This window comes from Nanorana parkeri, unplaced genomic scaffold, assembly GCF_000935625.1.
Source record: "Nanorana parkeri isolate BGI_ZX_2015 unplaced genomic scaffold, ASM93562v1 scaffold687, whole genome shotgun sequence".
NCBI classification, from domain to species: domain Eukaryota; kingdom Metazoa; phylum Chordata; class Amphibia; order Anura; family Dicroglossidae; genus Nanorana; species Nanorana parkeri.
The window spans coordinates 811,663-825,642 of record NW_017306955.1 but is presented as its reverse complement, the minus strand read 5'-3'; the positions used below and the strand labels follow the sequence as shown (position 1 = coordinate 825,642).

Here is a 13,980-nt window from a genome sequence, read left to right as displayed (position 1 = left end):
TGAATTCTCTCCACTCTCACTCATTTTTTTTTCTTCTGGCAAGGTTGGATATTACAAACCATGCCAATGACAAAGTATTGTCTTAGTTGGCAGTATATGGAAGAAAGGTAGCGATTGTGGGCTGTTTATGCATGACACGTTTTCAGAATATGATGTGAAGCACAATGCAGGAGAGCTGTGGCAAGGGCATGATGGTGGCCTGTATGCTCAGGAGAAAAATGCAGAGGGTGTGACAATAGGCTGTACAGTTAAAGTAGTTTTAAACTCTCAAAACCTTTTTCAATGATGAATCAAGATCAAACAGATATACAGCTGCTTCAGCTTTCCTGAACTTCCTGTCCAGTACAAGATCACAAAGGACAGTGCAGACTACAGCATCTGTTCATCTACTTGGAGGGAGGGAGGAGAGGGGGATAGGAGGGAGGGATGTAGCTTGATTTGCTGTGTTTTGTGGAGACACACACAGCTTACTAGCACACACAAGGGTAACTGCATAGCACTCTGCTTAGCACTCTGCTTGAGAAAGGAGTCACTCTAAAACAGGAAGTCAGAACCAGTGCTCGGGACCAGCTGATTATGCAGGAAACTCAGATTTTTACACACAGAAGTGTTTTATCACACAGTTTCCCATTGGTCTATGGGACCAAAAAGTGCTGTAATCTGCCAAAAAGTAGCATGTACTTTTTTCTTTTTTTCTGCTTGCAACAAAACGCTCAGGTGTGAACCATAGAAATAAATAAAATTCCTTTTCTTGACAAAATGCCTAGGTGTGAACGGGGAGGTAAAGAGAACGGTCTTTTGTAGAAGTGAAATCTGGGATAAGAGCAGAGACGGTCAGTCTCTTTCACTGTGTCTCACTCACAAACTGAATGTGTTCTTTCTCTTTTAGAAATGACTCTAAACACTGGAAATATCAATTTTAAATGGGATCCGAAGAGCTTAGAAATACGTACCCTTGCAGTGGAGCGACTGCTTGAGCCTCTTGTTACGCAGGTATGTGAGCTATAAAAGAGCCTGTCAGAACTGTAATATGGGAGCTGCCAGCTGTTGGTCGGAGCACAGTAGATCTAAAGCCAAAACACTTTTTTTATTTATTTTTTATTTTCCCCCCCAATTTGGACAGAGTAGGAAGATTTCTCCATGTCCTGTTAACTCAACAGAATGTGAGAGCATATCTTTCCAATGTGAGGGAAATCGGTGTTGGACATTTGTCATCGAAACCTGTGTCCCCAATGGAAGATTTCCCCTCTTTTCTGATGGCACCTAAAAATTTTAGATTTACTAATGTTCATTCCCTGTGAGATTGGTGATCAGGACAATTGCATCTTAAAGCTGACTGTTACCTCTTTAACCCCTTCATGACTGAGGCCCTTTTTTCATTTTTTGCACCCATGTTATATTCCACATTTCAGGCCTGAAAATGACGTAAAACCCCCCAACATTATATATTTTCTGAATGCCAAGACCCTATAGAATAAAATGGTGGTAGTTGAAAATTTTTATTTTGCGCAATATTAGCGCAACTCCTTATTAAACCCCAAAATTTAGTGACAAATTTAATTCTGTTGTAAAGCCGACAGTCGGCTCTACAAGTTTAAACAGAGTCCCGGCGGCAAAAGTCACCGGGAGTCTGTTTAAACAGCCCCGATGCTGGCGACGTACACTGTACGTCGTGAGTCATGAAGGGGTTAAAAGACCAACAAACACACCTTTAAATGTTTAGTAATGACAATCAACTAATGCATACTTTTAGGTAATTGCCGGCTTTGTATTCTTTGCATACCTAATTTCTCTCTTCTTACCCAGTCTTCTGACAGTGGCCATGTTAACTAATGGTAGATTACCAGCTCTCCTTGCACTGAATTTCTGGGACAGTAGAGTAAACGAGTCATCTCAAGGAAGAAAATGCTTCTCCCTGAGATCTCATGAGATTTCCCAGCAATGCTCTGCTGATGACAATGCAATCCCAGTAGAGCTGCAGCTAACGATTATTTTCAAAATCGATTAGTTAGCCGATTATTAAGTTCGATTAATCGGATAAACAATAAAATAAAGTTTTAAAAATGGCTCCAGTGATGGGACTACTAGTTTGTATTGAGGTTGTAGTCCATCACAGGAGCAAGCTTGGACCGGTGGAAGTAAAAAAAGAAAAAAGATAGTGTGGTGTGCAATATAGTGAAATGGAAAGTGTAAAATTATACAGCAATGAATGCAGAATGGCAACGGCTATAGAGGACTACAAAACCCAGCAAAAGCACATTATATAGCACAATGCAGAATACCGCCAGCTATAGAGGAATACAACAAATCCCAGCAATAGTACATAATAGCTGGCGGCATTCTGCATTGCGCTGTATAATGTACTATTGCTGGGTTTTGTAGTCCTCCTATAGCTGGTGGTATTTAGCATTGTACCACTTTATAATGTATTATTGCTGGGATTTGTTGTACTCCTCTATAGCTGGTGGTATTTTGCATTGTGCTGTATAATGTATTATTGCTGGGACTTGTAGGTGGGGAGGAGGTGCGGCGCACAGCGTGTGGAGCTGTGAACAGGGCCAACTGATTGGAAGCCGATTAATCGATTATTGAAAAAGTTGATAACTTTTTCAATAATCGATTAATCGATTATGTCGATTAGTTGTTGCAGCCCTAAATCCCAGTGTGCATTGTGTTTGAAAACGGAAGTTAGTTGCACCTTTTCATAGAAGGAAGTGAATGCTCTGCAAGTGTAAGTATTTCAAAATCACAGTATTTTACACCTGACATGTTTGTGATTATTGTCATAGAGGGATGCATTGGTAGAATTGGATTTTTGTGCAAAGGTCCGCTTTAAGGCCCCTTTCACACTTTCAGTTCGGATCAGCAGGGGATCCATGCATGGATCCCCTACTGATCGGAGCAGTTCACAGTGGATATCTGTCTCTGTCCAGTCTTCTGTTTTTTTTCTTTTCCTTTTTTTTCCCCTTTCCCCTCCATCTAGTAATGGAGAAAAAAACTTGACCTACCGGACCCATGTTAGGTCTATGGGGAGTCTAATGTAAACAGACATGTCATGATATAACTGCCTCAGTCTGCAAGCTGCTTTTGACAATTTTGTTTGTGGGAGGCATGCTGACTGCGTACACTTGTTTGTATACCACTATGATTTGCTAGCATGATGATAACCTGATTTGAAACGGTGCTCATTGTTTCCTGATAATGTATCTGACAGGGCAGCTGTTATCCCTGAACAAACCGTTCTGCCATAGGACATTAAGTCCTCAGCATGCTTGTGCTTAGGAACATGAATATACAGATTGCAGGCAGCAGTTAAAAAAGAAAATGGCAGCTCACAATTTTTTGTTCTGACAGATGATTTCCTTTAAACAATCATATATGCTCTTTTTGTGTATATGTTTTACTGCTGTCCCTGTTTGAATCGTGTGTGTATAAAGTTAAAGCTTTGGTAAATTAGTGGATATTTGTATTTTTCTGTTAATCAAATGGACAGGTGAATTGCCTATCTTTTTAAACTTGCATGTTTAAAAGTATTGGTTGGTTTTACTGGAGTATGCATATGTAGAAATGCCTGTAACTACTGTCTGCATTTTGTTAAGTTGTAACTACTTTTTGTTCAGATCAATGTACATTGGAAGGATTTTAACAGACTTTGTTGCAGAGTCGCACCTTTTTTTTATTTTTTATTTTGTTGCAAATTAAAACGCTTTTTGTTTTACAATGTCCTTTTCAGGCTGATTCATTAATGAGAGGGTCTAATCTAACCACTGGTGCACTCAGGGTTCTAATGAGCCAAGTTGCATTATCTGCATCCCTTTAAAGGAGAACTAGGAGGTGAGTGCTTTTCACTCACCTCATAGTTCTAGCCGACCTGTGACAATGAGATTGTCACAGGTCGGCTCAGTAGATCGGGAGATGAGCGAACACATGCCGTTGTTCGCTCACTTCTCGATCCTGTCACGGCTCTCTGCCGTGACAGGGGAGGGGATGGATTCCCCCCTCCCTGCTCCGATCCGCCAGCGCTGACTGGCAGAACGGGAGGGGGCGGGTACAGCTGGCTCTGCCTCTAGATAGGCCGAGCCAGCTGCCACTCACGCAGCTGGGCGGATCTCGACATCGACCGGCTGCGGCGTCTCAGTATACCGCAAGCTATAGCTCGCAGTATACTGAGCTTAGGGTAAAGGGAGGACGCTAGTTTGTGTCCTCCCGTTACCCTAAGGAGAACTATGGGGGAAAACCCCTGACCCCATAGTTCTCTAAGAAGTAGTAAACTTTTAGTCTCGGTTCACACCTGAGCGTACGGAATATGCGCGTTTGCAGCGCGTTTTACCGCAAAAAAAACACGCAACAAACGCGTGTTTCTGAGGGCTATCCGGCTGTATCCTAATGGATACGTGCTGTAAAACGCCCAGGTGGGAACCATGCCCATAGGCAGTTAGTGGTTTTCACATGATGAGCGTTTTACAGCGCGTAGGAACGTGCTGTAAAACGCCCAGATGTGAACCAGGCCTTAAAGGAGTATCTCACCAAAAATTACATAATTGTAGGGATGTCCAAATGATGTTTGCATCTTCGTGCAGACATCTGAGAATATCAGTGAGTCAAGCACAGATGCAGGATATGAGTGTACAGAATGCCTCCAAGTTGCTATAATGCATTTAATTTTTTTAATTTTGAAAAATTACAGCAGCTTCAGATTGAAATGTAAAAGGAAACATTTAATAACAAATGGCTTGTGTAGCAATCTTAAAAGTGTATTTCCATTTTCACTGCCAAATAAGACATTTTTTATAATGTTTACATGTTGCTATTCACATAACATAACCTAACAAAATATATTTAAAAAGGCTTCTTCCAATTTAAATTGTTATTACTTGGATTAGGGTTTCCTGACTTCTTAAAATGTCTACTCTCGCAGTATACCGCGAGCTACAGCTTGCGGTATACTGAGACGCCGCAGTATACCGCAAGCTACAACTCGCGGTATACTGAGACGCTGAAGCGTATCCCGACAATTAGTCTGGATCCGCCCAGCTGCATCAGTGACAGCTGGCTCGGCCTATTTAGAGGCAGAGCCAGCTGTACCAGACCCCTCCCCGTCCGTTCTGCCAGTCAGCGCTGGAGGATTAGGGAGGGGGGGAATCCAGCCCCTACCCTGTCACGGCAGAGAGTAGTGACAGGATCGAAAAGTGAGAGAACGCTGGTATGTGTTCGCTCACTCCCCGATCTACTGAGCCGACCTGTGACAGTCTCATTGTCACAGGTCAGCTAGTACTATGAGGTGTGTGAAAAGCACTCACCTCATAGTTCTCCTTTAACCCTGCCTTTACTGTGCTGGCTCATGTCATTATTTTTTGTAAAGTTGTTTTTTACATTGCTAGTCCTAACAAAGAGTTAAAGTATTAAAAACTTGGCTTCTCTTTTGTATGTTAATGAGAGAAACATAATCGTTAGATTTCAGTCCTAAGGGCCAGTGCACACCTAGGCGATTTATCCCGCGGTTTCGCGCAAAACACAGACTTGCATGGAAGTCAATGGAGGCTATTCACACCTTTTGCGGTTTGTCGTGCTGACCAAATCGGCTGTTGTGCAAAAAGGTACAGGAGCTATTTTCAGGCAGTTGTCGCACCGTTTGGGTCCCATAGACATCTTAAGGAGCAACTATTGTGCGGTTTTCAGAGAACAGTCGCGCAAACGAAAACGCACAAAAACCGCTCACCAGCTCAGACGCCTAGATGTGAACCTAGCCCAAGTCTTTCTGTAAGCACAGATCACTGTGAAGGTGCTAAAAAAAAACCTGTTTTCAGCCATTTTGGTGTAGCACATTCGCTGTAGCACGGTGACTACAGGTATTACATCTGAGGCCAAAGCATCAGAAGAACTCACTTGGCGAGTCACTTCTTCAAAGGGAGCTAAGATTTTCATCATCTTTTCCATTAGATTCTGCAGGTTTGCAGTGATGGTGACTGGGGAGCTCATGCTCAGGCACATACACTCCAATGGCCCGCTTCTGTTCAATCAGAGACCGCAGCATATAAAATGTGCTATTCCGGCGAGTCTGCACATCCTGTTGAGTCTTTTAACCGGTTGACCTAGCTGGATCTGAATATCCTGTAGGTGAGAATATGCCTAGGTGTGAATGTTTAAAGTGTCCAACTAGTCTGTGACCGACCCCCACAGTATCTGCAACGCTGCATTGTAATAATAGACCCTCTGAGACGGGCAGCTGCAGCGTATGAGCCACACAGGAAATACTGGGAAGTCCAGCGTCATCCATGCCTTTTTGATCATATTTCTCTCATTGTCATGGACCACAACATGGACAGAACTTTTTGGAATTGCCCAAGTCTCAAGCATTTAATAAAGTATACTAGCTATAGCTTGGCCTGTGTGAGAGCCTTGACATTTTTTGGCATGGAGCATGACTTGCTGCAGAGTAAAATTGTCATCTATCCATTGGGCGGTTAAGCTGATGACAGACACTGGACTCGCACTACTGCTCACAATGTCAGTGGTGAAGCTAATCGCCTTTACGGCCTGCTGCAACATGTTAGTGATGCATTTCTTCATAGTGTCATGTATCTTTGGTAACATGACATCTGTGACATAGTGGCAACTAGGCATCTCACACCTCAGCTCCAAAACATTACAAAGTCGCTGAAAACCCACGTTCTCAAGTATAGAAAGTGGCTGATCATCAAGAATGATGAACTGGGTAACTGCCTCCATTCTTGTTAGCCCTCATGTTATCCATTGACAATTTCTCATCTTGCAAAGATTTGCTGCAGTGTTGGCGGCTGTGTTTCAATTTGAGATGTTTTATGCGATTTACTAGTAGTAAAATAACTCTGTTTTGAACCTCCTCTTGATAATATTGCAGAACAAAGTCTGCAGTCTGCCATGCATGGGTTGCTCTCATTGATTATAAAATACTTCCACACTGTTGACGTTTTGTTGGTGTTTTTGTGGCTCCAATATATCTCTCCACCTTTTAAAATAAATACTTGAAATATGAAATTATTAGAGCCACAGTTTTATCTAAAAAAAAAAAATATATAAATGGTTTTAAATAAACTATGATGAAACTAATGTAAAGGATGTCCGGGCTGTGATTTGTAGTCCCTCTACAGCTTGGAGTCAGTGGTGGAGTGCCAGGGCCCTGGTAGTTCCGCCACTGCCTCCAAGCTGTAGAGGGGCTACAAATGTCAGCAATACATTGTACAGCAGTGCAGAATACCATCAGCAATAGAGAACTAAAGATTCCATCACTACAATATGCAACAATGCAGTGCATTGCCAGCAATGGAAATAGCAACCTGCAATAGAGAACTCCAAATCTCAGCAATCAATGATTATTCAGCAATGGATCCCGTCAATGCAAACAATATGCCACTATGCAGAACACCACCAGCAATGGAGAATGGCAACTGGCTATACAGGACTCCAAATCTCAGCAATCAATGATTATTCAGCAATGGATGAGATTTGTAGTCCTCTACAGCTGGTTGCCATTTTCCATTGCTGCATGTGTAATCTGTTACTGTGCCATACACCAAAAATAGAGTAGGCAGCCGCAGTACATAATAAAAGTTTACCTACTCCTAAAAGGGTATGGCATTGGGGGTGCGAGCTTGGAATATTTTCTAATGCTCATCTAGTTCATCTTCCAGAATACTTAAAATCTCTACTTCTGCAACCCAACTATCTGTGATGTCATTGTACTATTTCTATGCATTCTCAAGTTGTTTTTATAGTCTGCTTATCTGTGATGTTTTAAGTGATGGCTAATTTAGATGCTTGCTTCATGTATGCCAAACCATACATTTTGTTCCAGTTTATAACCCTCTACCCCCTTATCTGTACTTCAAGTAACCCCCTTGTCCCCCCCGCCTTTCTCTTTTTTCTTTTCTAAAGTTTTGCACCTTGGCTAACAGAGTATTTAAGCAACCAAAATCCCATCTACAGCTCACTGGAGAACATAGCTCCAACCCCTCCCCCCATGGTTCAGCTTACCTTTATAGAGATACATCAGCACTTGACTTAAGGACAATTCAGCTGCCCGGCAGCTGTTATTCATTGACCATTCTCCCAGATCTCAATACAATCCCGCTTTAACCTCTTCCCTACCTCTTTCCTTGTTGCACCCGTTTCATACCTACTACTCCTCATTCACTTTACTGTCTCATACTTCCTCTGCACAGCATGCGTTCTCTACCATTGCGTCTCACAATTGTGGCGTCTATACTTAAACTGTATTTCCTTTACCCCCCTCCACCCCACAATTTATATATTTCTCCTTCTCTCCTACCCTCTCCCTATTACTGCACTCATCACCTCCTGCTCATTCTGAATACACATGCTAGGGTTACCTCCAAGACACTTGGGCATGTTCACTCATGTAAAACTCATCCACCTCGACCCTTCCCTTCTCTGCTACTGACTACCTCTATGACAAAATCTCACCCCTGTGCTGCCCTGACCTGGCTATTTCTGTCTTCAACAGCTCACTTTCATCCTCCCTAGACACTTTGGCTCCCCTCACTACACGCAGACTTAGACCACGTCCACTACAACCGTGGCAAACAAAAGAAACCAGACATCTAAAAAGACAGTCGTGCTCTTGAACGACTGTGGTGGAAAACTAGATCTCTGCAAGATTTCACCTTGTATAAAGCTACCCTCCTAAAATATTATTCCTTCCTCCGTGCTGCCAAACAGACTTATTTTGTTACTCTCATTAACACACTCTCATCTAGACCTGGTCAACTCGTTTCCACTTTTAACTCTCTACTATGTCCCCCACCGCCACCACCTACTAACTCGCTGACTGCCCAGGACATTGCCACTCATTTCAAAAACAAAATAGATGCAATTCGGGATCAGATCGCCACTGTGCAGTCACCTATTCATGTTCCAGACCCACCATCACACTTGTTACACTCCTCTTTTGACCTGGTCACCACAGAGGAGGTTACAAAGCTTCTCTCTGACACCCACCTCATGGGGGAATAATAAAAATGTAAAAAAAGTTATGAAAAAGTACAAAATAATATTTAAAAAAAGTGACAATATAAAGAAAAAAAAAACCCCGCTGCCCCTGCCATCTGCATGCAAATAAACGCACGCATAGGACATTGTGTGTGTGCGTTGAGTGCTGCCGCCATTTCACTGTGCCGTATTGTGGTAGCGAGGCACCAGACCTCTCCCACACGCACAATGTGCATTAAAGGGCAAGTTCACTTTCCCAGGTAATATGGGAAAATGGATTTACCCGATCAAATCTGGCCCCCGTCTCTCCCAAAACCCCCCACCCCCCGGCTATACCTACCTTTCGGCAAACAGTCCTTACCCTTCGCCGGTTCAGATGTACTGTCCTTACCCCGTACTGTCCAGCGCAGTCCTGCCCTATGCATTTTGAATTTCGCTCGCAAATTGCAAGCACTCATTGGTCAGCGTGGTATGGGGACCACGCTGACCACTGAGAAGCGCTATTTAGCATAGACCAATACAGTTTTGATTAGGGATGCACAGATACAGAGTATTTGGGCAAGTACTTGTACTCGCCCAAATGCTCGATATCTTCTCCAATACCTGAACTTCTGGTCAGAGGAAGACTTCCTCTGATCGGCAGTGCCATAGGGGAACATGGAGCCAGCTTCCCGTGCAATCAGGAAGCGGGTCAGCGACTAATGACCCGTCTCCCAGTTTCCTGATTGGCCAGGAAGCCAGCTCCTTGCTGATTGACTGGGAAGCCAGCTTCCGAGCCAATCAGCATCGAGCCGGCTTCCTGGCCAATCAGGTCATTACTCGCCGCCCGGTTTTCTGATTGGCCAGGAGGAAGCTGGCTCGATGCTGATTGGCCGGGAAACCGGCTTCCAAGCCATTCACAATCAAGCCGGCCAAACATGGAGTCGGCTTCCCTGGCAGTCAGGAAGCCGGGTGGCATCTCATTACCTGCTGCCCGGCTTCCTGATTGCCGGGAAGCCTGCTCCATGCAAACTGAAGCACCGATACTCGGTGAGTACCGAAAGCAAAATATCGGTACTCTATACCCAAAAACCAGTATTGGTGCATTCCTAGTTTTAATTAAAATAATTTTTTTTTGTATTGGGACAAGTAGATTGTTATGAAGGACAAGTAGATTTGGCCCCCGCTTTAGCCCTTGGACAAGTAGTTTTTTCAAAAATTTCCACACCCCTGATTACCCTAACCGTCCCCTCTGCTCTTCACAAGACGACCTGCTTTCCAGCTCCCTCATCAACTGCTCCCATGCTCGCCTCCAGGACTTCACTAGAGTGTCTCCCATCCTATGGAACTCTCTACCCCAACCTGTCCGTCTATCTCCCACACTGACTGCCTTTAGGCGATCCCTTAAGACTCATCTCTTCAGGGAAGCCTATCCCACCTCAACCTAACCACTGAACAATCACTTTCTCAAACAATCATCCCTGCGCAGCGACCTCCTCATTTATCATTCGCCCCTCCCTTTTAGATTGTAAGCCCTCACGGGCAGGGCCCTCCTTACCCTCTTGTCTTGAATTGTATTGTGACTGTAATGTCTTCCTTATATTGTAAAGAGCTGTGCAAACTATTGGTGCTATATAAATCCTGTATGATGATGATGATGATGATGATGATGATGATGATGATGATGATGATGATGATGATGATATAAAATAAATGGAAATTCACCTCCTCATCCGTGGTAAAAATTGCCACAGACCACTCAAAAAATGTACATCATATAATTAACTAAACTAGTATAGTACTTTATTTAAACATAATGAAACTTACCAATCGCCTGTGTCTGTGGGGAGTCGGTGCCAGGTCTCTCTGCCAGCCTTCTGGGAGTCTGTGCTGTGTGTGTAGTCGGTGCCTGGTCTCTCTAGTGACCTTGTGGTAGTCATAGCCAATAATAAAGCAAAAGGGTAAGTGGGGAAACTGCTGAATTGTAAATCTATTGCTGCACTGTACTCTATATGTAGTACATATGCAGTGTATACTGCAGCATAGATTTACAATTATCCCCTGCTTCTTCACATCTGTCCCACTTCCACTGCTAAACAGAGCACAGGTCCCGTCTCTTCTGACACCTGCAGCCAGCCCTGAAGCTTCCCTAATTCACCATGTCCCTTACTGGTATATGATGTCTGTCCGATCCCTGGTGCCTCGCACATCCTCTGGTAGTCGGCACTGGGCGGTAGAGCAGTGGCGCGTCAGTGCTAGTCTGGTGGGAGGTACTCCAGTCTGCCCAGAGGACCCCAGCACGCACGGTAACTCTGGGCAACATGAAGCTACAAAAAAAAATATTAGTGCAAGTATCAGCACCAAGTACTTGTGAAAATGCCCAGTATCGGTACCGGTACAGATGCTAGTATCGGTATCGAGACATCATAAATACATATATAATGGAAAATTGTATACTTTCCGTAATTTTTCTTTCCTTGGGCATACAATGGCAGCACATGCTGCGTTAGGCTCCACCCCTTATCCCCATGGGACACACACTTGATAAATTTGGCTCCCTAGTGGCCCGCTGCATTCTAGTAACAAGTCGGAGCCATATCAGGGTGGGATCTAGTGTGCTGCCATTGTATGCCCCAGGAAAGGAAAATCATGGAAGGCAAGTAATATCATTTTTCGTTTTCTTGGGACATCATGGCAGCACACGCTGGGACATAATGACCACAGAGGGAGGGTGATGCAAATAGAGTTTAATCAGTTAGTAGAACCATTGACAATAATGCTTCTGCTGAACTCCGCTGTAGTCAGCAGAGATAGGTCCACCCTTATAATGACGAACGTATGTCGAGAGGATCTAGAGGCTGCCTTACAGATCGAATCTGCCAAGACCTTGGAGCGAGCTGCCCATGAAGTCGCAAATCCTCTGGTGCAGTGTGTGGTGATTGCCTCGGGAGGAGGAAGCCCCTTTGTGCAATAGGCTCCCCTTATGGCCTTGACCAACCAAGATGTAATCGTTCTGGCTGATGCAGCCTGTCCCTTCCTGTAGCTCCAAGGAATGATGACAAGTTGTCCGTTGACCGAATAAGCAACATCAAATGCGTGTGGAGATCCCGAATCTTCCGTCAGTACAGGGAGTACCAGTTTGTTGTTCAGATGAAAGGAGGAGGCAACTTTTGGCAGGAATTGAGGCAGTGCCCTCAAAACGACTGTTGGGAAAAAAACGTGCAAAAGGGTGGAGAGGCTCCCAAGGCGTGAAGTTCCGAGACCATATCCAATTTTAATTTAAATAAATACTCGGCCAACTCATTATAAAAATAATCGTTAGTTGCACCCCTACTTCCCATTCATTCATAATTAGGGGCGCAGTAAACCTACTCTTTCCTCCCATTATTTACAAGATCAGCGATCACTGACTGCTTGTTCCCGTTCTCCATCCTGACTTGCTGTCACAGGATCAGAGTGGTCGGTGCAAGGAGGAGGGCTCGGTCTTTTTTTGACAGCTGACTCCTCCCCCGCACCACCGACTCGGCACCCTGTGACAGCTGACGGCTATCTTCGCCCCCTACACCGCTCTCAATTCTGATTTGTCACATAAGGCCGGGAGGGGAGCCCAGCCTCCTGTGACACTCCAGCCACTCACAGAGCTTTCCTCCCTCGCACCGCTCGGCCTCCTCCTGACAGTTTTTCTCCCTGCTGGACGATGCGCTGTCAGAGGGGACACAGAGCAGCAGCCAGTGAGGAGGAGAGAAATTTGGCCAAAAGATGGCACTTTTGGCATTTTGCCAAAAGTGCAATTTTTGGCCGATATGTTTTGAGCGGCCGAAACTTAGGTGCATCCCTAATTTTATCAATGACTTCTTACTAACACAAGGGGACTAGCAAGCTCCTTTATGTGATGATACTTAGGACATGAAAGGTTTACTTTATTGGGACATTATGGGTCTATTAGCTCATGACATTGTAATGTACATATACTTCAAATTTGTAAAAGTTCAAAACTTACCGTAGTCAGTTACATTCTCTACATCCAGCATAGTTAGAAATGGGTAATGCTATTTTCTGCTGTTGCAGCAGGCTTATTATTTTATTTACTTCAATCAGAAGTTAAGGCACAGGAGTAGACGCTAGTGCAGAGATTATTGATATAGGCATTAAAAAGCTTTACTTAAGATTTGTGAAATTACCATAACCTAGTCTTCTAAAATCAGACTACATGGTTTGACCATTCTGCTTCTTGTTACACAATGGTGCAGCCTAGGGCATGTGAATGCTCTAGAGCAAGGGTAGCAAACCTCCGGCCCTCCAGCTGTGGTGGAACTACAAATGATGCATCTCTCTTCGGGAGTTGTGGCTGTGAGAATCTTGCAATGCCTCATGGGATTTGTAGTTCCACCACAGCTGGAGGGCCGGAGGTTTGCTACCCCTGCTCTAGAGCCTTGGTTCTCAACTGGTGGGTCGTGACCCAAAGGTGGGTCTCCGCATGCCTTCCACTTTTCTAGGTGAGAGGCTCCTCTGCCTCCCCCTAGTGCAGCACTGTCAGTTCTTGCGTCAAGCAACAATTCAAAATATGCTGCCCTGCGCCGAGTGCCAGCTTGAAGTGGGATGTAATAGGGATATGGCCGCGAGGGAGCTCCATCCATAAGCTCATTGCTCATGTGTTCTATAGAGGTGCCTGGACCTGAGTGGCATCACATTCTGGCTTCCGGCACCTCTACAGGCTGCGCAAGGGAGGTTTACACAGTGCACATATGGATTGAGCTCCATCAGAACACAGCAGCCCACACTGGACCCCAGGACTGAGGATCCATACCAGTTCGTGTAAGTTAGGGAGACAGGGTGGACCTTAAAAAAAAAAAGGTGAGATTGTGTATGTATGTCAGTGTTTTTGAGGACCCATTCACAAGTTAATTGCATAGTGCCATGCGATTAACACCCTGTACCACCAGTGGCGTAACTAGTGACCTCTGGGCCCCGATGCAAGAATCCATGAAGGGCCCCCCCCCCCCCCCCAACGAA

General features: G+C 44.5%; 1 protein-coding gene across 1 annotated transcript in view; it reads left to right on the top strand.

Annotated features, from left to right (window-relative positions):
• CTNNA1 (catenin alpha 1) overlaps positions 1-13,980 on the top strand; it is a 191,059-nt gene that overhangs the window by 3,290 nt on the left and 173,789 nt on the right. Inside the window, exon 2 of the mRNA XM_018563705.1 lies at positions 890-993. Coding sequence (XP_018419207.1) covers positions 892-993 — 102 coding nt within the window. The 5' untranslated portion in view covers positions 890-891. The remainder of the gene's footprint in view (positions 1-889; positions 994-13,980) is intronic.